This window comes from Scyliorhinus canicula, chromosome 17, assembly GCF_902713615.1.
Source record: "Scyliorhinus canicula chromosome 17, sScyCan1.1, whole genome shotgun sequence".
NCBI classification, from domain to species: Eukaryota; Metazoa; Chordata; class Chondrichthyes; order Carcharhiniformes; family Scyliorhinidae; genus Scyliorhinus; species Scyliorhinus canicula.
Genome location: NC_052162.1, coordinates 48239989 through 48266311, shown reverse-complemented (window position 1 = coordinate 48266311; position 26323 = coordinate 48239989). Strand labels below are relative to the sequence as shown.

Here is a 26323-nt window from a genome sequence, read left to right as displayed (position 1 = left end):
TGTGCCTTTTGTTTACTACCTGCACTGTGTACAGATGTTCACTCTCCTGCACTGTGTGCAGTTTTGAAACATTATGGTGATATCCCGGATGACTCCCAGCCGATAGACCGTGTCTTTGGCTCTCTTTTTAAACTTTCTATTTCTATTTCCATTGTGCTCTGCATGGAGCTCGCTTCCCTTTTTTCGGAGCAAGACTCCATCTTCGACACTCGGCTCTGCTCTCGCACTGGACCAGGATTCTCTGGGCCATCCTTCACAAAGATATCTTCTCACCTTCTGCAACATTAATTCCTTCTTCATTTCTTCTCTTAGTGAGACACCATCAATACAGGACATCCATTGTGGAGGTTCCTTATTGAGCTCCTTTATACATACCATTGAATTAACCCTGTCTGTGGGGACTTCAATATGCTTGATGACCCCCAAAGCAGTCATTCTATTGAGCTCTGCCTTGAGTTTGTCCCTCAATGGTGCTGGGACACACCTGGGCACATGAATCACAGTCTATTCATCTTCCTTTAATTGAATCCTGTAGGTAAATGGCAACGCACCAAAACCTTGGAGAATTTCAGGTATATCATTCAGAATGGAGTCTCCTGAAGGGTGAGGGCCCTTGTTGCAGCACTCTAGACTCGTCGGACTAGCTGCAGTTTCTCATATGCCTCAACTCCAATTAATGACTCGCAGTCTGGCACCACCACAGAGAATTTCAACATCTGCGTTTTATTCTTTATCTCAGCCTCAAGCTCACAAGCTCCTAATGGCGAGATTTTGTTACCATTATAATCTTTTCGCAATATCGTTCAGGTAATTATTTTTGGTGCAACCCGCAGCTTTTTTTACATCGAAGAGCTTGATGAGGTTGGCCCACACACCAGTTTCGAGCTTGACTGTTATCACTGTGCCAATTATCTTCAATGGCACTGTCCATTTATCCTCATGATTCTCTGCGTTCAATCGACTATTCCAACAGATTGGTACAAAAACATTGTTATTTGGTGTGACTTGAGTCTCCCTGTCTACACTCGACATCATATCTACAAAGAATGTGTCCTCTAGGTGTCATAATATCCACTCATGTATATAATGAGATGCAGACAGGCAATGATTGACACATAGGATGACCAGTAACATGCAACACAGTACAGCCTATCACCAGACAGGACACTACCACTATAAAGCCAGAGGGCACTAGGTTTCCCGCTCTCTTGGGACCCAGCAACTGAGACAGTTAGAGTCCATGAGCTAGCAAGTGCATACACCATGCGGTAGCTAGTAAGTCTGGTCAGGCTCCTACAAGGTCACCAGTCAGATCAGTATAGTGTCGACCCACAGCTGAATACGTATAGCAGTTCTATAGTTGAATAAAACAGTGTTGGATCTTCTCCAGTGTTAGACGTCTGTTTCTAACTTCCCTGCGTCGAGTGCAGTCCACATCGAAGCAACCTGCCTAACACATCAGGGTACCAGAATGTTACTGATCTTAATGGACCTACCTCGAGTGAATCAGCATTGACCAGCAAGCAGCCATCCAGCGAAATGGAAAACATCCGCAACTCCGGCAATCTCGGCGCTAACTGGAAAATCTTCAAGCAAAAGTTCCTCATGTCAACTAGGGGTACCCAACAAGGGGATCAAGGCAACCTTACGGTTTGAAATCGTCAGGCCTGACAGGGCGTCCCTGCTCGCGCCTGCAAGCTCCTGAACCTGGTTCAGCGAATCCGTACCATGTCATCGTCACCGGCGACAGCCTCGCCCGATGGAAACTTGCAAGCCGACATAGACGACATTATCATGCAGTACCACAGCGTATTCGATGGAATGGGCACGCTCCCTACCGATATAAAATCATGCTCAAGCCGAACGCCACCCCTGTAATTCATGCACCACACCGGGTGCCGGCGCCCCTCAAGGATCATCTGAAAAAGCAACTACAGGACCTCCAAGACCAGGACATCATCTCGAAGGTCACAGGGCCAACAGACTGGGTCAGCTCCATAGTCTGTGTAAAGAAGCCATCAGGGGAGCTCCGCATTTGCATTGATCCTAAGGATCTAAACCGCAACATCATGCGGGGGCATTACCCGATCCCGAAACGTGAAGAGTTGACCAGTGAGATGGCTCATGCCAAATTCTTCACTAAGCTGGACACCTCCCAGGGCTTTTGGCAAACACAGCTGGACGTGTCCAGTCGCAAGCTGTGCACATTCAATACCCCATTCGGTCGCTACTGCTACAACTGCATGCCTTTTGGCATCATATCTGCCTCCGAAGTGTTTCACCGCATCATGGAGCAGATGATGGAGGGCATCGAGGGGGTGCGAGTATACGTGGACGATGTGATTATCTGGTCCACAATGCCCCAGGAACACACCGCCCGCCTCAAGCAGGTCTTCCAGCGAATTCATGAACATGGTCTCCAGCTCAACAGGGCCAAGTGCTCATTTGGTCAATCGGATATTAAGTTTCTAGGTGACTACATCTCGCAGCAGGGTGTGTGGCCAGACGCCGACAAGGTCTTGGCGATCAACGCCATGAAGACCCCGGAGTACAAGAGGGCGGTCCTCCGCTTCCTCGGGATGGTCAACTTTCTCGGGAAATTCAATCCCAATATGGCATCCCACGCCACGGCCCTCCGCCATCTCGTCAAGAAGTCAACGGAATTCCAGTGGCTGCCCACAAATGAAGCGGAATGGCGTGAGCTGAAGGCAAAGCTCACCACAGCCCCAGTTCTAGCGTTCTTCGACCCAACCAAGGAAACCAAGATATCAACTTATGCAAGCCAGGACGGCATTGGGGTGATGCTCCTCCAGCGAGATGACTCCTCGTCCTGGGCTCCAGTGCATATGCCTCCAGGGCCATGAGGCCCACTGAGCAATGGTATGCCCAGATCGAAAAGGAGTGTCTGTGTCTCCTGACAGGAATAGTCAAAGGTTTAATGACTACGTTTACGGCCTGCCGAAATTCACAGTGGAAACGGACCACAGGCCTCTAGTCCACATAATCCAGAAGGATTTAAATGACATGACACCTCGGTTACAGCGAATTCTTCTTCGACTCCGCCGCTATGACTTCGAACTTGTCTACACGCCAGGCAAAGAGCTGATCATTGCAGATGCCCTATCCCGGTCCATCACCACACCATGTGAACAAGGTGACTTCATCTGCCAGATAGAAGCGCAAGTGCAATTGTGTGCCACCAACCTCCCAGCCTCTGACGAACAGGTGGTCCAAATTCGTGAGGAAATGGCCAAGGATCCTCTACTGCAACGTGTGATGCAGCACCTTACTCATGGCTGGCAGAAGGGACAATGTCCCCAATTCTTTAACGTGAAAGACGAGCTGACGGTTGTTGAGGGAATCCTTCTGAAACTCGACAGGATCGTTATTCCTCAGAGCATGCAGGCTATAGTGCTGGGTCAACTCCATCAGGGCCACCTTGGAGTCGAAAAATGCCGACGCAGAACTCGGGAGGCGGTTTATTGGCCGGGCATTAACCAGAGCATTGCCAACACGGTCCTCAACTGCCCCACCTGTCAGATGTTTCAACCGGCTCAACCCAAGGGAAACACTGCAACAGCACGAGATCGTGACCTCTCCATGGTCCAAAGTAGGTGTAGACCTTTTCCACGCCAAGGGGCGTGACCACGTACTCCTGCTCGACTACTTCTCCAATTACCCAGAAGTGGTGAAACTGTCCTACCTTACGGTCGAAGGCGGTCATCAAAGCCTGCAAAGAAATGTTCACCAGGCACGGGATACCGCTCACGGTAATGAGCGACAATGGTCCATGCTTTTACAGCCAGGAATGGTCTGATTTTGCACAGCCCTACAACCTCCGTCACATTACCTCCAGTCCCTACTTCCCGCAATCAAATGGGAAGGCCGAGAAAGGGGTCCATATTGTCAAGCGGTTGCTGTACAAAGCTGCCGACTCAGGCTCTGACTTCAACCTGGCAATGCCAGCATATAGGGCAACCCCACTGTCCACTGGGTTGTCTCCAGTGCAGATGCTCATGAATCGCATTCTGAGGACCACAGTTCCAGCCATCCATGTTCCAGACCTTGACCACCTCACGGTTTTACAAAGAATGCAGCAGTCCCGGGCCCAACAGAAGGCCACATATGATGCTCATGCCACAGATCTACCCGAGCTGGCTCCAGCCGATCATGTTCGCATCCAGTTGCCTGAGGGCAACTGGTCAGCCACAGCTGTTGTTGTCAAACAAGTTGCCCCAAGGTCTTTCCTTGTCCGCATGGCTGATGGCTTCCTGCTACAGCGCAACCGACGGGCATTTCGAAGAGTTCCACGCCCACCACCTGACCGCAGTGCTCCGCCGGCCATCATACTTCCTCCAGACATACCCTGCCACGAAGCCACTGATCTGCCAGTGATCCTGCCGGTCCACGCAACCACCGCGATGGCAGCGATCCCACCTATCCACGTGCAGGCGGCTCCTGATCCACCTCTGCGGCGATCGACAAGAATTCATCGCCCGCCACAAAGACTGAATCTGTAGACTGAACTTTTGTAAATTTTGTGACTGAATTCATCAATTTAACCTTTGTAAATATTGCTTCGTTTGCCATGTATCTGCACTATCGCACCTTCCCATGTATATACATTTGTTCAAGCACTGTTTGTATATAGTCAGGTATATATAAATACGTATACATACCTCAATATTTAGCACACTGGGCTAAATAGCTGGCTTTTAAATCAGACCAAGGCAGGCTAGCAGCACAGTTCAATTCCTGTACCAGCCTCCCTGAACAGGTGCCGGAATGTGGTGAGTAGGGCCTTTTCACAGTAACTTCATTTGAAGCGTACTTGTGACAATAAGTGATTTTCATTTCATTTCATTTAACTTAAAAAAAAGGGAGATGTCATAATATCCACTCATGTATATAATGAGATGCAGACAGGCAATGATTGACACATAGAGTGACCAGTAAGCATACAACACAGTACAGCCAATCACCAGACAGGACACGACCACTATAAAGCCAGAGGGCACTAGGTTTCCCGCTCTCTCGGGACCCAGCTACTGAGAAAGTCAGAGTCCATGAGCTAGCAAGTGCAAACACCATGCGGTAACTAGTAAGTCTGGTCAGGCTACTACAAGGTCACCAGTCAGATCAGTATAGTGTCGACCCACAGCTGAATATGTATAGCAGCTCTATAGTGGAATAAAACAGTGTTGGATCTTCTCCAGTGTTACACATCTGTTTCTAACTTCCCTACATCGAGTGCAGTCCACATTAAACCAACCTGCCTAACACATCACTAGGCACACGTCATCAATAGCGCTGATACTCTTCGTCTGTTCAGGCCTTCTTCTTGAATAACACTGGTCTGCAAAATTATTTCTGCCATTGCAAATAAAACATGTTTTTGTATACACATGGCATTGCCGTAGCAAATACCTTCTGCCACATTGTGAACATAAAATGGAGGATTGGGTCGGCCACTCAAAATGGCTGCCTGCACTGGGAGCACGTTTCTTATTTAGCTGCGTCACCACATAATGGCGTCTGCCGCCTCTTCGGCCTTCACGCCAAAACGACACAGATTCAATGTGTTGAGCTGCTTTGTGGCAAGCTCACTGGCATGACATATTTGAATTGCACTTTCAAGTTGCGGGTCTGTTTCCTGCAGAAGCTCCTCACGCACTTTATCATTAGAGATGCCAAAAACTATTTGATCTCATATCATCGACGCCTGTAGCATGTCGAAGTTGCACAACTGCGTTTCAATAGCTAGTCAATAAGGAAGCTATCGAATGCTTCTCCCATGTTCTGGGTGTGCGTACTTAATATATAGCGGGCAAAGATTTCATTTTTTTTAGGGGAGCAGTGTCGATCGAATTGTTTGAGCACTTCATTTAAGCTTTTGCTGTCAGCCTTGTTTTCAAAAACAAAAGTGTTGAATATCTCAATTGCTTGGGGACCAGCTACATTGAGCAGCAACACGATACGCCTCTCGTCAGGCTGTGCCTGCAGACCAAGGGCTGCATTATAGAGTTTAAACTGTTGCTTAAACACCCTCCAATTCCCATCTACGTTACCAGTAATCCGAAGCTGCTGAGGTGCCTTGATGCCTTCCATCCTAGACTTTGACGTTTTACCCTGCGTCGAGCAAAAGATGTCAGTCGCTAGTAAGGTTAGTAGCAAAGATGCACTGTCATCTCTTTTTTTTTCAAAGTTATCTGGGAATAGCTGATTTACTCTTCCATTTGCAGGGGCAAGGCCAATTTTATTGCTCTAAAACTCAGCTAATATCAGACATTGCACACAAAATTGAGCTCAGATCTCTCTATCTTCTAGAAATTTGTGGTTTAGTAATATTTCCAATAATGATCAATCTGCATTAACACCTAATGTAACTTATAACACCCATCCAGTTATTTAAAAAAAATTATATTTGCGCGTGCTGCAGTTAGATACATGGGGACAACAGGCGACCGTTAACGGATACGATGTTCACAGCAGTTAGATACACAAAGTGGCAGGTGGTCGATCCAGGTTACAGTACCTACAGCAGTCAGATATACTGGTGCAAGGTTATCAATCTCTGATGCAGTGGTGTACGGCAGTCAGATATGGAGGCTGCAAGCGATCAAATACTGATCAATGTTTTCTGCGCCACATTGAAACTACCAGCGACTGATTACTGATATAGTGCTGACTGCGGTGAGATAGACAAAAGCTGAAGCAGTTGGTTCCTGATACGGAGTTTATTGCAGACATACAGGAACTGTGGGTGATCAATCTCGACATTGTGACGACTGCAGTCGGACACACACACAATAGCTGCAGGTACTGCAGTCAAATACACAGAAGATGCAATTTGTGTTCCTAAGTCGAAAGGATATAGGTGCAGGTATCAGGTGGGAAAAGGACAGAAATTGGTCAGATTGTGATTCTATAACAATCTGGATGAAGAAACAAATTGAATGGGGTCAGGAACAAGGACATGCTCTTCTCCTGGTATGTGTTCCAAAGCTATGCAAAACTCCAAATTCTGGGAGTGAATTATTACATTCGTCGTAAAAAAAATACTATTTGGGATATTGCTGGTGTGGAATAACTACCACACTTGTGCACCAGTCACTGGAGTTCAGAGGTAATTAAATTACATGAAGTTTTTAAAAGCATTCAAATATGTTCAGCTGAGTGATCAGCAAGGGAACATAGGAATTAGGAGCAGAAGTCGGCAATTTAGCCCTTCGAGCAAGCTCCGCCTTTCAATCAGATCATGGCTGATCTCTTCCTGGTCTCATATCCACGTCTCCATCTGTTACTCATATCACTTTAACCCATTTTGAAAATCAGAAATATATCTAGCTCTTTCTTGAAATCATTAATTGACTGTGGGACAATGAGTTTCACAAATTCACCACCCTCTACGAGAAGTAGTTCCTCCTCATCTCAGTTTTAAAGCTACCACCTCTCATTCTAGATTGTCCCACAAGGGGGAACATTTGGTCTACCTTTACTTTATCAATCCCAAATTTTGTATTTATACACCTCGATCAGCTCCCCTCTCATCCTTCTAAACTCCAGCGAGTATAACCAAATTGTTCATCCATGAAACCTCTCATCCCCGGAATCAATCTGGTGAACCTCCTTCCAACTTCCTCCAATGGCACCACATCCTTCCTCAAATAAGGAGATCCAAACCGGACTCCAGTTGTTGTCTCAGCAACACCCTATACAATTGCAACAACACTTCTCTACTTTTATACTCCAGTTTTGCAATAAACATTTGCCTTAATTATTACATGATGCATACGGACTTTCTGTGGTTCATGAACAAAGACACCCAGATCCCTCTGCCTTGACGCACTGGTTTGCATTGTCCATCGACATTTAGTGATTCTTATTGGAAATTGATGAAGTCAGCTGACAACAGGATTTGTTTGGGCTGTGACACGATCCATAATCTAGATTCACACATGGAAGTGACCACTTTGTTACCGTTCTCGGAACAGCACCCCCAGCCAGAGGGTGGGGGGGGGGGGGGGGCTCCCTCCAGTGAGATGAAAACATTCAGGAATAATGTTCATGAGGAGGACAAAGTGAGCTCCACTAATTGATACAGTAATTGCCTTGCTTTGATCAGATTAAATCTGTGGATTTCCAACTCTTCCAGTTATATTTAAAAAAAAACACACAAATAAACCTGTAATATCTTAACAAATATCATGAACACTTTCATAAATGAATGGAGAGACTCAGAGAATAAACATAGGCTCCAGCGTTGTGTTATCATTTTATTCCGATGCAGAAATGCTTCAAAGAAACTTTGTGGTTAAAGGACAGGATGGAGGGGAGGAGAAAAAAGAGGCATTAAAAGTAGAACACACACGGGAGAAGAACCCTTAGCAAGGCCGGTCATGAAAGGTCACGCAAGTTCCCTTTGATCCTTGAGTTGGGAAGGCTCCGTTGTTCTGTGTGCCCTTTTACACCACAGGGAACAATTATGATACAAAGGCATCGTGATGTCCATCGAGGTGGACGCAGGTAGGGCCCAGTCCACACAGCCTTGGTTCATGATATCACAAGTAATGGAGTACAATATCGGAAACGCTGCGGTGACATTATCAGGTGTTTCTGAATCTCCTTCAGGATAACCAGATATCTGGTGGCTGGCTTTCCTGCATCTAAAAACTGATTATCATTATTTAGGCTGGACAATGCCGTGAGTAATCTTCCTCCACCACCACAAGACTCTTCACACTTTTGTCAAAACCACAGCATTGGAAAATATAATTTCAGACTAATATGGAATGAATACGATATTTAAATATTTTTATATGCGGTATGTTTAAATCATAACTGACATTTATATTTTTAATATAGAAAGACCCAGGGGCACACTCCAGATCGGTTTTTCTCTTATGCTGTTTTCTCCTGAGTCAGAGTGGCTGTTAGTCCTCGAGTTCTGCAGGTGCATTTCTGCATCAAAATAAAAATAATCAAGTTCCATTATTAATTGTTCAGTTTATTGAGAATAATGTGAATTAAGAAATATTTAGAGTGTCTGCGTAAAGACTCAGCCTCAAACTAAAAATGTACTTAGTCGACGCAGCTCGTACAGGATACAAAAGGAACTAGGTGTGTGCACACTTCAGTACTCAAAGGGTCATCTAGAATACACAATGGAATATTTCCCCTTCGGCCAAGATTGTTCCAGATGTGCACGAGTTGACAAGTTTTAACATCACAAACAGGTAAAGCACAGTCTCTGTTACTCTGAACCCAGATGTTTGGGTGAGATGCTTATGCGGCAGTAGAGAGCAGTCATTTCAATGTTAATAAATTCCTTCAGTAACCAACAGAATTCCACATCTCATCTCACAGCCGGCTTCCAAAAGCTGAAGTGCACACAGCAAAACTGAAAGACCCTAAATACCCCAAACAGGTTTCACAGACTCCAATCCGGTAAGGAACGATTGCAGACTCCCAGAATGGGAACTGGTGTTGGCTTATGTGCTCAACTGAAATCCAATATACTCCAACAAATTAATGAATCTCCTTCTTGACAAATCAGTGATACTCTAATAATCGCTTTCACACATGGCATCGTCTTTCTATACTCAGATCTCAAAAATGCACAACACTGGGGTCCTTTAAACAACCACGAGGTTTGTTCTGTTGCAAGCGCCAAGCCTCCCAGGAGGTTATACCTGGTGTAATAAATTGCGAAACCTAACGAGTCCGTGTCCAGATGGAAGAGGAGATCGCGCTTTAGGTGGAACGCAAGCTAGAGCAACCTTACTTCAAGTGCTTTACCACAGTCCAGAGTGGGAAAAAGCAGTTCAGAATTCACTCCATGTTTGGTTAGTTGTATTTCTTTAGAGGAAAACTGAAAGGACATGTCGATCATTAAAAGGGTTATTGTGAACCTTAACCAAATGGAATTAATCTAGCTGCGACAGAATCCACATTGAATGCAATCCAGCGGTTGCTTAGTCAGATCATGGAGAACAACATACCAAAGGATCGGATGGAGCAGGAAAGACCAGGGTTTGGAGTAGGATACACAGAGGGAATGGAGATGAGGATAGAGGCAAGACACGGTGGTGGGGGAAGAGGGCGGGATTCTGCAGGGCAAATTATAAACATGCTGATATAGAGACATGATATGGAGGTCATTAAAGATTGAACTTGGAAGGCCAAATAGGGAATGGGGATAGGGAATACCATGTATGATGTTTTTTCTTTACACATGGGCAATTTGATTTATGATTTAATTTCAGGTACATGTGCATAGATCTGGGATTGTCGCAGACAGGATTGGCCACAATTATGGATTTTAATCTTGTGTTTTTTTATGACAGTGTTTGGGTCATTTATATTTGTACCAAATTAAAGTTGGGAGTTTCGTACCAGAATTTGACGTTATTACTGACATTTTCTGGTTTTCAGCTGCTGGTGAGCGAAATCAGAAATGCGCCCGCATCATCTTCCAAACCTTTTGTTACCTCGGAGAACAAAGGCAGCAGATACCAGGGGACAGGACCAACTGCAAGTTCCCTCCTTAAGTCGCACACCATCCTGACTTGGAACTATGTCCCCTTCCACTCATTGTCGCTGGGTCAAAATCCTGGAATTGCCTCCCTAACCGCACTGTGGGTGCACCTACACCACATGGATTTCAGCGGTTCAAGAAGGCAGCTCACCACCACCTTGTCAAGGACAACTAGGGATGCGCAACAAATGTTGGCCTAGCCAGTGAGGAGCAAACAAAAAATTCAAAGGGCATTTGTATTCAGTCGGAAAACGTTAGAAATGCTCAGTGTGACTGGCAGCATCTATGGAATAGAAACAATGGGCGGGATTCTCCCGTACCCAGCGGGGCAGGGGGTCCCGGCGGGATGGAGTGGCATGAACCACTCTGGTGTCGACCCGCCCCAAAGCTGCGGAATCCTCCCCACCTTCAGGGGCTAGGCCGACGCCGGAGTGGTTTGCGCCCCGCCGGCCGGCGTGGAAGGCCTTTGGCGCCACTCCAGCCGGGTCTGAAGGTCCGGCCGACCGGCGCGGGTCCGCGCATGCGCAGGAGCGTCAGCGGCTGCTGATGCCATCCCCGCGCATGCGCGGGGGGGGGGTCACCTACCCATCGGCCATTGCGGAGGTTGACACGGCTGGCGCATAGGAAAAGAGTCCCCCTACGGCACAGGCCCACCCACAGATTGGTGGGCTCCGGTCGTGGGCCAGGCCACCGTGGGGGCACCCCCGGGGCCAGATCCAGTACGGAGAATTCGGCAGCCGGCGGGGGCGGGATTCACGTCGCCCCCCCCGCCGGCGATTCTCCGACCCAGCGGGGAGTCGGAGAATCCCGTCCAATGTCTTTTAAAGGTATTGTCAGACCTGCATAACCATTTCCAGCATGTCCTGTTTTACATGACGTTTCCACCATCAGAAGCGTTTTGCTTTTGTCTCATTCGTATTCTTTAATGGCTCGGGCTGGGTACAATGTATCTAGTGTGATTTATAATTAGGACCTGGTTTTGAGTTTAGGTGAACATTGTTTACCTCACACAGAATACTAGCACTGACAAAAAAAGAAATTCGAGATTATGGAGAAGAAACTGGTTATGGCCCATTCATGGTGAACAACAAAGCCTGGAGACTCCCAAAATTTGCCCTGAGGCCTCAATACAATACTTTGGGTGATGTGCCTATTGTGCCTACCTCCAAAGGGCAGCTTTGCCCGTTTAATGGGTCTGAATTTTCGGCTTTTTTTGGATGGGAGGGCAACGGGCAAGAGACTGATCGTGATTGGCAGCCGCCCTTGGGATTACTGTCTAGTCTAACTTTGAAAAAAAAATACTTTTTTTTTGTTGGTGACCATTACTCAAGCAGAGTGACTGCCCAAAGGTGCTGAGGAAAGTGTTCCTGGTGCAGAATTTGCGCAAAGGGCAGCCAATTTAGCAGAAGAGTCCTAAAACAGGTGTATACATATACAGGGGGCTTTCAAAGGGTCGGTGCAGACTCGACAGGCCGAATGGCCTCCTTCTTCACTGCAGGGATTCTATGGAATATCTGTTTAAAGTAGCAACCAGCAACTCCTGAAAAACTGCAGACTCAATATGGGGTTAGACAGCTACCAGGCATCCCTGAAGGGGCGAGGAACACAGACCTCAGAAGCTGGGGCACAATTCTTTTCAAAAACTCAAAAAACAGGCACAATGAGAATCAACTTAAAAATAACGTTTTCAATCCAATCCTACTCAACAAACATTCACAACATAAATGGGTTACAAGTTCGTTAAATAAATCGAAAGCAAGGAATAGATGCAGAGTGATGCTGGAAGAGAGAGTCGATTTTAAGTATTCCATTTGTAAATCTCCAGTCGTTGATTCTGGAGACTGTGGTAGTAGTCTGGGTGTGGGCTGGAAGGAAAGATTCCATTGACTGCATCGTCCTCGTGGGTACGTGGACCGCAGCCTGACTCCAATCCAAAAATAAAACCTAAGCACATGGAGGGGATTTGTGGTGCTATCTCCTCACAAGCACCTTCTCAACCGCAAACAGGCATGACACAAAGTAACAGACAGCAAAAGATTGCTTATACCAAAATACAAAACAGACAGATACAGTTAAAAACAACCCCCCCCCCAAAAAAAAAAATTTTTGCTGGTTCTAATTTGGCACGTGTCACAATTCACTCTGTATAAAAAAATGAAGGGATGCACACTATAGAAAGCTGCATTATTTGCCGCACTTGAAGAGTTGCCAGCCAGCCCCAGGGAAAAAAAGAGACATGTGTAAAAAAAAAAAGTTTGTTAGATTTTTGTTGAGTCACAAAAATACAAAGTCCTTCCCCGGATGAATGAACGAGGAAGGGAAAACGTATTCGGCAATGGGCAGACACAGACGCTTCGGTGGATGCAATGCAGTAAAACAAACAGCTTTTGCTGGCGGCTTCTAGAAAGCTGAAAGCGTTTCGCTCCATTTCGGTCTCTCTTTCAAATTCGTAACCATTAAGAGTGGTTGGTGGTTCAGCAGGACATTTCACTGGAGAGAAGGCGCTGGATCATGATCACTCTCCACTTCAGAATTTACTGACTCAAGGGTGGTCAGAACAAACAGAACCGAACTGAAGGCAAAACAATAACAAGCCTCAAGGTGGGGAGGTCAAGGAGACACACTGTTCTCAACAACCCTGAATGCTTACTGCGGGCTGGGGGGGAGGTGACGGCAATTTTCTAGTGGCTCTTCTGATCGATTGCCGTAACTTTGGCAGAAACCCCCGGTTTTCACTCAGATTCTATCGGGGGGGGGGGTTTCCATGCTCTTCCCATGAAGCTATGGCAGCTGATCCGTCAACCACCCAGGAGATTCCTGGCCATGGTGTTTTAGTCCTTGTGTGCGATTTCCTCCAGTGCCCTCGGCGCTAATATATTCATTCTAAGCTGTTCTAAAAGTGATTAAAATGCATGGAGCACAGCAGAGTGTGGGGCTAAGGCATGTGAACAATGAGATCAAAGTAGGCAGCCGACTGCCACTGCTTCCCCACAAAGGTAAGAAAAGCACTTTAGTTTTCTTTCGGTTTTGCATTTTCTTTTTTTTTCTTTTTCTTATTTTGATTATTTTATAAAACTTCAGGTTGTCTCTTTGAACAAGAAGGCCCAATGTGAATATATGTCTTTTGAAGTTCCCAGGGAGAGCCTTCTTGTAAAGATGGTACAGTGCACATGTTAATCAGACTCTTGTTAAAATCCAGCAGTCTGGAGTGGGTCTGTGTGAGGGGGTCACAACCCAGCGATTCATTCGCTCCGGCTTGTTGGAGAATTACTGCGAGGACTATACCCGGGTGGTGGAGTGTGAATGAGGCAGTCCTGTGCTATTAAAACCAGCAGCAAAGGTGTTGTAAGGATGCAAGGACTGCATCCCTACCAAGGAGTTGGGGATCATGGTGATGGTATTGGGGGTCATGAGGGGGATATCATCAGGAGAGCGGCGGAGAGTCAGGGTGTAGTCTGGCAGTGAAGGAAGCCGCAGGGGCTCATGAGCCTGGATGTTCTCGCACTCATGGTGGGTTTGGTTCACTTGTAGTGACATGATCTCTTCCTCCTGCGTGTGTGCCATGTCATTGCTGGCGTTGCGTTGAGGGCTTGGTTGTTGGTTGGGGTCATTGCGGCGTTTGTCCTTGCGGTAGTACAGGGCCGCAAAGGCCAGGACATTGAGGAAAAGCAGGGAGGCCCCCACTGCAATGGTCACACTTAGCTCAGTAGAGTAGTCCCGGGGATTCTCGATCAGAAGGGAACCGCTGTCCTGGTCTGATTCCCAGTTCTCCTTCTGCTGCTCATTGGAGTTGAAAGCGGGAGACATGCCGGAGCCCGGCCTCTTGGTGGTGAAGGGCCACACCTTACCGTTAGGTCGCCTAGTGGCATAGGAGATTGGAGTTGTGTTGGGCTGAGGCACCTTGGTGGTGGTGGAGGTGTACTGGAACATATCATGCAGGTTGTACAGGTGAGGGACCAGGTGTTTCCAAAAAGCCACTTTAGTGGCACGGTAGTGTTCCCGCACTCGTGGCTTCAAACCAATGTGAAGATAAAGCTGATCCCGTGGGTTGTACTTTGACCAGGCCACCTCTTCAAAGCGGTTTGCCTTTGTGTGGATGAATTTGGTATCCTGTGGCACTGGCTTGTTGGGATCACTAAAAATAGAAAAAAAATCAGTTACTATCAGATAAGGAGTTTCTTTTAATTTACTCACCAGGGTCATTGCCGGGAGCTTGGTCCAGTTCTGTATAAACTAAAAACAATTATTGAAGCATACAATACATGTGACGATAGAAAGACCTGCCTGCCTGCCCTAATGGAACCACATAATCATACTCTGCTCAACTCAAGGTGAAAAGGAATCTACAGGCAGCAACTAAATCTTTATTGGTGGATACTTGGGCTTGAAATATCTTATGCTGGTGTAATAAGCAATGCTAAAATGTTATACCTACCCCAATAATTTGTGCCCACTTTGCTGACAGCAAAAGAAATCAAAATATCTTTCCATTCTCATCAATTTAAGACACAAGCATAAAAATCAGCAAAACAATCGTGAACAATAAGTAAATAAAGTGCAGAACCAACACTGTGTGCTTTCTTTCAACACTGCCACACTCATTACAAGCATGATGATATTGTATATTTCTGGACTGTAAGATCATACTTTGTGAAACTGTTCACAAACCTGGTTATGGTGGCTGAAAATTAACGTGATTCTGGACATTTTTTTTTATAAATGTTTTTTATTGGTTTTTTGAACAAGGCATAATTACTGTTATGTACACAGAATAAGAAACACATATATATATATATATACACATACCTAGAAGGGAAGGGCACACCCCAACATACCAAGGAGAAGGAAATGGTACATAGTAAAAAAACAAAACAATAAAATATGAAATAGAATAACTGGTAGGGTATTGTGCACCAGCTCGACAGCGGCAGCTCTGGGGGGGGAGTTGGGGAGGCAAATTAAACTATGGTCAGTGTTGGATTCTGTGATCAATATTTAGTTAAATATGGACTTGAAGAACGATGCTTAGTAGAGACCTGTGATATTTAAATGTTTTATTGTGGAAGGGTGAACCAGTATTTGAGGAATATGGGCCGGGATTCTCCAAAAATGGGGCTCTGTCCCTACGCCAGCCGGAAAATGGGCGCAAATCATTCCAGACTTTTCTCAAAAGTCCGGAGTGATTCTCCGGTTTTAAGAGGGATAGCAGGGCCCCGGCGTGCACGCGCAGCTCCTGCTGCCGATATGGGACCCTGCACTTCCGGCCGGCCCCTGCGGAACATGGCGGAGCAACACAGCAGGCCGGCGCAGAAGAAGATAGGCCCCCCACGGACCGTGCGCATCCGCCGATCGGTAGCCCTCGATCGCAGGCCTGTCCATTGTGGAGGCCACCCCGGAGTCTGATCCCCCCACCTCCCCACCAGGATGGCCAGTGTGGCCGCGACTCCGAACTCCCGCCGGGTGGAACCAGGCTGGAACCACGCCGGTGGAACCGGGCTGCTCAGTAGTGGAGAATCGCCGTGGGGGGCCTCTTTCAATGGCCTCCGAACGGCACTGCATCCTCGGAGAATCGCGTCGTGGCTCCGCGGGTCTCAGATCCCATTCTCCACCCCCACGCTGAGCGCGATTTCGCAGAGGAAGCTCGGAGAATCCCGGCCATGAGATCTCTAGACTGTTGGCCTCAGTGTCATATTGGACGAAGGAGAATATTTGAGCTCAAGTTGCAACAGAGATTAAAAATGAATGACCATTGTCAACTGCTATTGTATCATGGTGGGCTGGACTCCAGAAGCGTTAACCCTGCAGTCCTACTACTGAATCTAACTTTTGGAGAAACTAACTTTCAGTACAATCTCCACAAAACAATTGTGTGTGTAAGCACCAGGACACATCTGAAACAGATGAACCATCATAGCTGAAAGTCTTCTAATGCCTTAAGTACAGTAACTGTCCAGCTTCCAAGCCTGCCTGACCACGAGGATTCTGGCTATTTGTCTGCAAGAGGCTTCACAGCTTCAAGGGAATTGTTTTTTCTGAAAGACTGGGGGCGCAATTCTCCCAAAGGGAGACAAACAGCTGACGCCGGAGTGAAACCCGGAGTGTTTCACTCCAGCATCGGAGGCCGCTCCTCGCCCCCTATTCCCCCCCCCCCCCCCCAGGGGACTAGGAGCGGCGGCGTGTGAATTCCGAGCGCCCAGCCTTGACGCTTATGTCAAAGCGGCGCGCCGGGAACGACGTGGCCGGCGGCGCCTAAGTGACGTCAGCCGCGCATGCGCATGTTGGCCGGCGCCAACCCGCGCATGTGTGGTTGCCGTCTTCCCCTCCGCTGTGGGGCGGCAGAGGGAAAAGAGTGCGTCTTTTAGAGACGCCGGCCCGACGATCGGTGGGCACCAATCGCGGTACAGACATCTCCTGAGCACGCCCGTGGTGCTCGATCCTCCCCCCGCCCCCCACACACCGATCGCGCGATGTTCATGCCGGCAGCGACCAGGTGTGGTTGGCGCCGGCGTGAACCGGTCGAGGTCGGCAGGCCACTCGGCCCATCCGGGCCGGAGAATCGGCAGTTGCCGTGAGAAACGGCGAGCGGTGATTCTCCGAATGGCCTGTCGCAAAACGTGACACGCCATTTTGGGGGGGGGGGAAGAGAACTGCGGGGGGTGCCAGGGCGGCATGGCGTGATTCGCCCGGCCCTCCCGCGATTCTTCCACCCGGCGTGGGGTGCGGAGAATCATGCCCCTTAACTCCAATTAAAGTATCAACTTAACCAAGAAGACATCAGGCCTGCATCAATATAAAGACTGAGTTATAAATTCCATTTTAATAAATACGCTTTAACTTCATCTGTGCCTAATCTTTGCGGGTGTGATAGTGTGAGTGAGACACGTGATTGAGAGAGTGTGGGATAAAAAAATAACTTTCTTTTTACTTTTGAAACACACTAGAAGCCTGCTGCTGGAATTTATTCTTAAATTAAGAAAAATCACTCTCCTGAAATGCACACAGCTTCTACACAAACATCCTGATTACAGTCTGGAAGGAATCACACAAATCATGCCCGTAACAGTATGAAAATAAAAAACATATAACCATCTTGTGTGAAAAATAGGCATTGCAGGGTGAACAATTAGTTAGGGTCATAACCAACATTGGTCCTCATTACAATTTTTGTGCAAACTGTCAATTCACTCCATATACAGTGTGCACATTATTTGGAGAAGAATATCGGGCTGATTGCCTTGCTAGCAGCATGCCAAAGATAATTTAGTTGGAGCAGGCAATTGCAATGATTGTGGAGCTGGGGATTACTTCTGCTGGCTCCACAGTAATAATTTCATTCTAAAAACAAATACTTTTATTGCTGCAGAGATTAAGGAGGGAACCTACTTGACCAAACCCTCACCAATCTATCTGTTACAGGTGCACCAATTCATGAGAATATGGGCAGGAGTGTACACTGCAGTCCCTGTGGAAACAAAGTCCCACTTTCACACTAAGGACACCGTCCATCATATTGTGCGATACTACAATTGTGTTAAATCATTTAGATGCAGAACAGTTCTAACAGTTCAAAACTGGGCATCCATGAGGCACTGCGGATTATCAGCAGCAGCTGAATTGTGCTCAATCACAAGTTGTAACCTCATGGCTCGGCATATCTCCCACTTTTACATTACCATCATGCCAGGGGATCAATGACGATAACATGCCAGGCATACTTAAATATGAGCTGCCAATTTGGTCAAGGTACAACACAGGACTGCATGCACAATAAACAGCAGAAGCAGCAGCCAAAGACAGAGTTGGGCAATCCTATAACTAACAAATCAGATCCAAAGTTCTGTAGTCATGCCACATACAGCCAAGGATGGTTGTGGACAATTAAACAACTAACCAGAGGAGGAGACTCCAAATTCCATTCTTAATGGTGGGGGAGCCAGAATATCAGTGCAAACGCCTTTGCAATCATTTTCAGCCAAAATTGCCAAGTGGATAATCCCTCAGCCTCTCTAAGGTCCCCAGTATTACAGATGGCAGACTTCAGCCAACTCGATTTACTCCATTGGATACAAAGAAACAGCCAAAGGCACTGGATACAACAAAAGTCTATGGGTCCTGACAGAAACCCAGTTGTCGTGCTGCAGACCTGTGCTCCAGAACTAGCTGTGTCCTGAGCCAAGCTGTCCCAGTACAGCTACAATACTGGCATCTACCTGGAAATGTGGAAAATTGCCCTGGTGTGTCATGTTCACAAAAACCAGGACAAATCCGACCTGGCCAATTACCATCCCATCAGTCTACTCTCAATCATCAGCAAAGTGATAGGTTCTGCAGTCAACAGTGTTATCAAGCAGCACTTACACGTCTCACCAATGATTAGTTAGGACTCTGCCAGAAGGCCCCAGGAATAGGGGCTGGTTTAGCTCACTTGGCTAAATCGCTGGCTTTTAAAGCAGACCAAGCAGGCCAGCAGCATGGTTCGATTCCCGTACCAGCCTTTCCGGGCAGGCGCCGGAATGTGGCGACTAGGGGCTTTTCACAGTAACTTCATTGAAGCCTACTCGTGACAATAAGTGATTTTATTTTTTTCATTTTCATTTCATTCATTTCTTGCCAAATTCTTTTGACTGTTTGGGAGCACGTGCCCAGACCTACTCTACTGCCACAGGCCCAGGTTAACATATATGCCTTTCAGGATCACTGAGTCAGCAGTGATGCCACTGTGCCACTCTTAGTGATGGGCATTGAAGTCCATGAAGTTAAAGATAGTTCGTTACATTCGAAGACGAGGCTTACACTGTTGCATGAGAGTCAGGTATACTGTAGAAACCAGTAAAGCGCCCCCAAAAGATTAAAAAGAGAAAATAGAAAATGAGAGTAAATCGGCAGGCATATATAACAGGTTGTAAGAGCTTTAACAAGTTCATAAAAAAAGAGTAGCTAAAGTGAACAATTGTCCACTCGAGATAGGGACAGGCGGAATTATCATGGGGAATGAGGAAATGGCAGGGACATTGAACAAATATTTTGTGTCTGCCTTCACAGTAGAAAATACTAATTATGTACCAGAAATAATGAGAATGAAGAATTTAAAGTAATTGATATCGGCAGAGTAAAGGTATTGGAAAAACTTAAGGGACTAAAATGCAACAAATCCAGAGGGTTGGATGGCATACATCTTAGGGTTTTAAAAGAGGTAGTTGCAGAGGTATGGATGAATGATTTACCCAAATTCCCTAGATTCTGGAATGATCCCGGCAGATTTGAAGTTAGCAGATGTAATCTAACTATTCAAGAATAGGAGGGGGAGAAAACAGGGAACTATAGGCCAGTTAATCCGATATTAGTCATTCAAAAACTGCTGCAATCTTTTGTTAAGAAAGCCTGAACAGTGCATTAGACAATCATAGTATGATCAGACAAATTCCACACGGTTTTACAAAGGATCGTGCTCAAGTATGCAGCAGCGTTTATGTTTGGAATTCTCTTCCACAGAGTAGAGGTGCCTGGGTCATTGAATATAATCCATGGATGAGTCAGACAGATTTTTGATTGATGAGGGAATCAAGGATATGGGGGTTGGGGGTTGGGGGGGCAGGCTGGAACGTGGAGTTAAGGCTACAAGTCAGCCATAACCTTACTGAGTTGAGGAGCAGGCTTGCTGGGCTGAAGGGCCTACTTCTATTTCTTATCTTCTTATTGACTAGTTGGATAGATAACGGGAAACTGCTAGATCTAGTATACTTGGATTTCCAAACAAAAGGTGAATACACAAGTTAATAGGTCATTGAATTGGTGATAATGTACCAGCATGGATAGAGAGGATTGATTACTGGATAGAGTGTCTCACAGATCAGTTCTGGGACCTCCGTTATCTATAATCTATATTAATAGCTTAGATGAAGAGACCAAGAGAATGTACATAAATTTGCGGATGATACAGAGCTAGGTGAGTAAACTGTGGAGGAGGACACAAAAATATAGACAGGCTAAATGATGGGGCAGCAAGGAGAGAGGTGAAGTATAATGAAGAGATTTAAGAGTGTATTTACTTTGCTAGTAAGAATAGTAAAGTAGGACATGTTTTCAAAAGATGCAAAACTAATAAAGGTTAAATGTTGATGCCCAGAAGGAATTGGGAGTACTCATACAAGGAACACAAAAGAGTAGCATGCAGATACAGCAAGCCGTTAGGAGGTCAAAATGCATGTTGGCCTTTATTGCAAGGGGACCGAGTACAAGAATAAAGAAATCTTGTCACAATAGTAGAGCTATGATGAGATCGTACCTGGTGCTGCATGTTACGGGTGTGGAGTCGTGGACAGCTTGCCCCCTCCCGGAAGCAAAGTTGATGGGAATCTGACTTGCTCCACACCAAACTGCCCACAGCCATACCGTGCTGTGGGCTGTTGAAATTGCTCGACACTGGGATTTCTGTCCACTGGGGGGGGGGGGGGGGAGGGGGGGAGGAAGTCCTGTCATTGGGAGCTAACAGTCAATTAGATTGGCTGGCAGCTCCACCAAATCTGGCAGTATCAAGATCACATTAGTGGGCTCTACTGGGACTGCAACCAGTTCCATGAAGGCGGCCCGGTGAATCCTGGAGGAAGGCAAGTCCAGGGTATTGTACAGGGAGGGTTCAGCCAGTTTGAGGAGGAGGGTGGAGATGTGTTCTCAGTGCAGGTAGGAAGGAAAGGGGGTACTATATTAGGGGGATTTCCTTCATTTGAAAAGGATATCCCCTGAAGATAGTACTTCCCCATCCTTCCCAGCTGTTAAAAACTAATAAAAAAAAGACCTGCTTACTCCTGCCTAACTGCACTAAGCAACTGTAGCATGGTAAATGTATTATCAATTGAGCTTGTTACAAGCCAATTGACCCTCGATTATTTATTTAAACAGCTCAAGTGGGTTGCTGACCTCGGCACCTGCCCACCTACTGTGTAATGGAGGTGAGCTTGGGGTGTGCATGAAGCTGGTGGGGCGGGCCCTATTTTACATGTAGCACCCCCGAAAACATGTCCGGAAGAAGCACATCAAATCCAGCCTCTGGAGTACTGCGTAAAGTTCTGGTATTCACATTTAAGGAAGAAAATTTTTGCCTTTGAGGTGGTCCAGCAAATGTTCACTAACACTGGCTCCTGAGGCGAAAGGGCTGTCCTGTGATGACTTAATTCCTCTGGTTCCATGCGGGACAATGGGTAGAGACGGAGAACATGGGCCTATACTCTCAGGGGTTTAGAAGAATGAAAAGTGATCTCATTAAATTATCTAAGATTCTGAAGGGACTTTACATGGTAGGCACTGAGATTGATTCTGCTGGTTGGAGAATCTAGAACACAGGGGCACAGTCTCAGGATAAGAGATTGTTTATTTAAGACTGAAATGAGGATACATTGCTTTACTCAAATATTGTGAATTTTTGAAATGGTCTATCCCAGAGGGTTATGGATGCCCCATCATTGAATACATTTTAAGGTTGAGATAGATTGCTGATTTCTCCTGGAACCAAGTGATATAAAGACCGAGCGGTAAAGTGAAGTTTAAGTTCAAGATCAGCCAAGATTATATTGAATGGCAAAGCAAGCTCAAGGAGGCCACGACATCTACTGCATGCACCAATTTATTCCATTCCAGGGTACATTATGTGCCCCTGCTACTCTCAGGGCGCGATTCTCCGCTCCCCACACCAAGTGGGAGAATCGCAGGAGGGCCGGGCGACTGATTTCACGCCCCCCCTGGCGCCCCCCGCGATTCACCCACCCCCCACTCGGAGGAATCGCCGCTCACCGTTTTTTACAGCAACCGGCGATTCTCCGACCCGGATGGGCCGAGCGGCCTGCCGTTCGCGACCGGTTCACGACGGCGGCAACCACACCTGGTCGCTGCCGTTGTGAACATGGGCGCCAAAGGCCCGTTTGAAGCTTGTGGGGGGCGGAGAGGGGAGTCAGCACCACGGCCGTGCTCGGGAGGGGACTGGCCCGCGATCGGTGCCCACCGATCGTCGGGCCAGCGTCTAAAAGCGATGCACTCTTTCCCCTCCGCCGCCCCGCAAGATCAAGCCGTCACGTCTTGCGGGGCAACAGAGGGAAGACGGCCACCGCACATGCGCGGGTTTGAGCCGTCAGCCGTCATGACGTCAGCCACGCATTCGCGGGTTGGAGCCGGCCAACCTACGCATGCTCGGTTGACGTCACATAGGCGCCGCCGTCGCGTCATTCGCGGCGCGCCGCCCGGCGGCCGAGAATAACGGAGCGCCGCTCCTAGCCCCCCGGGTGGGGGTGAATACGGTGAGATAAAACCAAATCAATGTTTAAAATAATTGCCACAAATCATCAGAAATATAATTTTCAGTCCTGCTGCGCTGAAATGTTTGGACAGAATTATCCATCCATTTTGAAGGAGCATAATCACAGGAGATTCAATGTAACCCTCTCCACCATGTGGAAGGGCAGGGCTACAGCACCAAGACAATGAGCTGGCAATGATGCATCGGTCTTGGCAAATAGATGTAAAAGATCTGGGAAATTCAGATGCATCGTAAATACATATGTAACACCTAAATTTCCTCAATCTTCTGCACTGAAATATTGGCTTTATTGCATAATTGCAGGAGTCGTTGGGAGCTAATGCAAAAGAAGTTCTGGGCTATCGAGTTAGGCCAAAACATGTGGACCACAACAATTTTCCTCACTATTACAAGGCAAATGAACAGAAATTAAAATCCAGACACTATTTTGTATACACTACAGGCAGTAAGGCAAGATGGCTTGGTTAGAATACAATCATTTGAATACAGTTAACTCGGCCCTACAGGGCAATACCTACAAGTTTGATGATTGATGGTGCATATGAATGAGCTGAGTGATGACAGCCCAGCAGAGAATAGCCCACACATCACATTTGATGTCCCAGATTCATGACTCTGCAATGTTACAACAGCGCTCACAAATTTATATACCTTATACAGCCTCCTTGGGTCTTTCTCAAGGCTTGATATGTGCGTGCACAGGGCCATTTCTGATACTGATAAGAATCCTCTCATTACCTCTAGTGCTGTTTTATTTTGTTTAAAGCTGGGGATTTTACTGAATTCCCAAAATCTCCATTCAACTCCATAAATCACCCATGTTTCCTTTGCTTCAAGGACCCTCATTGAAAATAGGGCTGAATTGTTTTGTCAGTGAAATGTCCGGCATGGCTGAACCTATCATCACATTTCCTGGAGAATTTTAAAAATTAAGTTTACTTAGCCTAGTGTAAAGTGCATTTAATTTTATACCAATAATAAACTCCAGCAGTGCAAATCATGAATCAAGGCCACTGTGGTAGCTTTGCAGTAGCAGTGGTAAGGCAGAGGTTCTTTATGTAACTATACTGAGTTTATTGCTAACAAGGGAGAACGGTGCGAGACCACAGGCCTCGGCTGCCCTGAAGCAGCAACTCCTGGCTGCTCCAATCTGTATATGATTCCTTCATGGCTTTCAGATATAAGCTGCCTGAGAGGGGTGATCACCCGCTCTCAATCCCTATTGGTCCCTGTAGCCAGGTAACCCTCCTCTGTTGTGCTGCCTTAAAGAGACAGGCACCACAATCCACTACATCCCTTCCCCTTTAACTTTTTTTTAATACAATCTTCAAAATTAATCTACTCAACCCAAATGCTATATAAACATTATACACACAAGATAAACATTTGTAAATCAATGTAGCATTTGATGATGAACTATTGAGGCTTGCATTTAATACTTATGCTAACAGGCTTCAACTGTGCACAGTTCCGGAATTCTCCATTGCAAGTCCGATCCACTACCGCTGCTCGTGAGGACGGAGAATTTGGCGCTTAACCAAAGCTACCATTCCCTGCAGTGGGACCGGAGAATCCCGCTGCCACCAATGGACAGAGAATCCTACAATATTCTTCCATGGAACTCTTCCATACATGTTGGTTGCTTTCTGAGTTATTTCCTAGACTCTTCTGACCAAGGACTCCGGGTGGGATTCTCCGTTCCTGAGGCTAAGTGTTGACGCCAGGTCAGGATTCATGGACTTCCACGACAGCAAAACTGGCGCCAAACCTGGACTGATTCGGCGACTGTGGAGGGGCCAGCACTGGTGCCGCGTGGAACAGAATTGATTCCAAAGAGAAAAGGTACGGGATTTGCTGGATCCATTATTAACACTCGGAAAGCGGACAAGTTGCAGCCGCATAAACACATTACAATCCCCACACATACTCAACCCAGCCAACAAGATGGCTCTGGTTGCACTGGAGCACGCCCATCCCGCTGATGGGTTGGTTGGGGCCAGAGGGCACCCATAGGACATGTATAATAATAATCTTTATTAGTGTCATAAGTAGGTTTACATTACCACTGCAATGAAGTTACTGTGAAAATCCCCTAGTCGCCACACTACGGCGCCTGTTCGTGTACACCGAGGGAGAATTCAGAATGTCGAATTCAGCTAGCAAGCACTTCTTTCAGGACTTGTGGGAGGAAACTGGAGCGTCCGGAGGAAACCCATGCAGACACGAGCAGAACGTACAGGCACCACACAGATAGTGACCCAAGCCAGGAATCAAACTCAGGTCCCTGTCACTGTGAAACAACGGTGCTAACTATTGTACTACCGTGCCACCCTTAGGTGGCCTTAAGTTCACAGTGGGCAGTCAGCGGCATGCGCAACTGCATAGCTGCCTAGCAGGTAACGGCAATGGTGCTCCATGCCTGTCCACACCGACCCCACAGCCTACCTCCTGGCCACCCCCCTGCCGCTACTCCCCTGACAGAAGACCCCCTACTCCCCAACCAGTAGCACACCTTCAGCAAACTGTGGCAATGTTAGACACTTCTCATACCCCCTTTCTCTCCCTCAGCAGCCACGATGCCGGCTTCATGATTTTTAAAAGCACAAATGAACCTTGGGAACTCGACCCATCGGAGGCGGAGAATCACGGCGACCCCAGAGAATACCGGGTCGGACCTACCAATGATATGCAAACTATGTTTACTGTACGTGTGTTTAGAAACGCATTGACATTGCTGGCGAGGCGACAGAGAATTGCGATTTGGCGTGAAAACGGTGCCCGCCGTGATTTTGCTGCTGGAACCGATTCTCCACCCATACGAGTTTTGAGATTCCAGTGTCGGCTGATGGAGAAACCCGCTCTACATACTTTACTCTGCGGATAGTGACACTCTCAATCCTCATTGATCTTTTCCTCTGCCAGGCACCTTACTCTACAATGCATGTCAGTACCACCATCACAAAACAACACAAGTCTTATGTCTTGACAACTCATTAACAGTTTGGCCTGTCACTTGCAAAGGTAACGGTCATGGTACTCTATTTCTGGTGTTTAGGTTGTGTGATCAAATTCCTTCTCTTCCTAGCTTGTCTATTTGCAATTTTTCCATCGACCATGTTACGATATTAGTTCTTGTGCATTGCTATAAGTGTGACCATTTTGGTGATCTCATTCTGGCATGTAATCTCAGTTTCCTTCTCTGCCTGAATTGCTGCTTTGTCTAGTTCTCCCCGACACAACTTCCACAGCTGATGGCTTCATTTCCCAATCTTTTCCTTTCATCTTCTGCATCAAGTAACCTTTTGCTTGGACATGAGGAGTTCTTTATGCCTCACATCCACTTTTTCTTCCACCCCTAAGTTTTTTCTCACCAGCAGTCGTGGTTAGGTCTAAGCCCGTTCCAGCTCATGGTGTTTCTTGTCTACGCTGAGGTTCCAGTCCGATATCCATTTGCGAACCTGGTCAAGATCAGAAGGAAT

General features: G+C 46.8%; 1 protein-coding gene across 7 annotated transcripts in view; it reads right to left on the bottom strand.

Moving 5' to 3' along the window:
* Window positions 1-11246: 11246 nt before the first annotated feature.
* The window catches only part of nlgn3a (neuroligin 3a), a 336056-nt gene continuing 320979 nt past the window's right edge, over window positions 11247-26323 (bottom strand). For 5 of the 7 annotated variants that reach the window (XM_038775279.1, XM_038775283.1, XM_038775282.1 and 2 more), the window contains one exon: window positions 13817-14672. In XM_038775279.1, coding sequence (XP_038631207.1) covers window positions 13817-14672 — 856 coding nt within the window. Of the gene's footprint in view, window positions 14673-26323 lie in introns of all 7 variants that reach the window. The other 2 variants (XM_038775281.1, XM_038775285.1) reach the window with 1 other exon arrangement.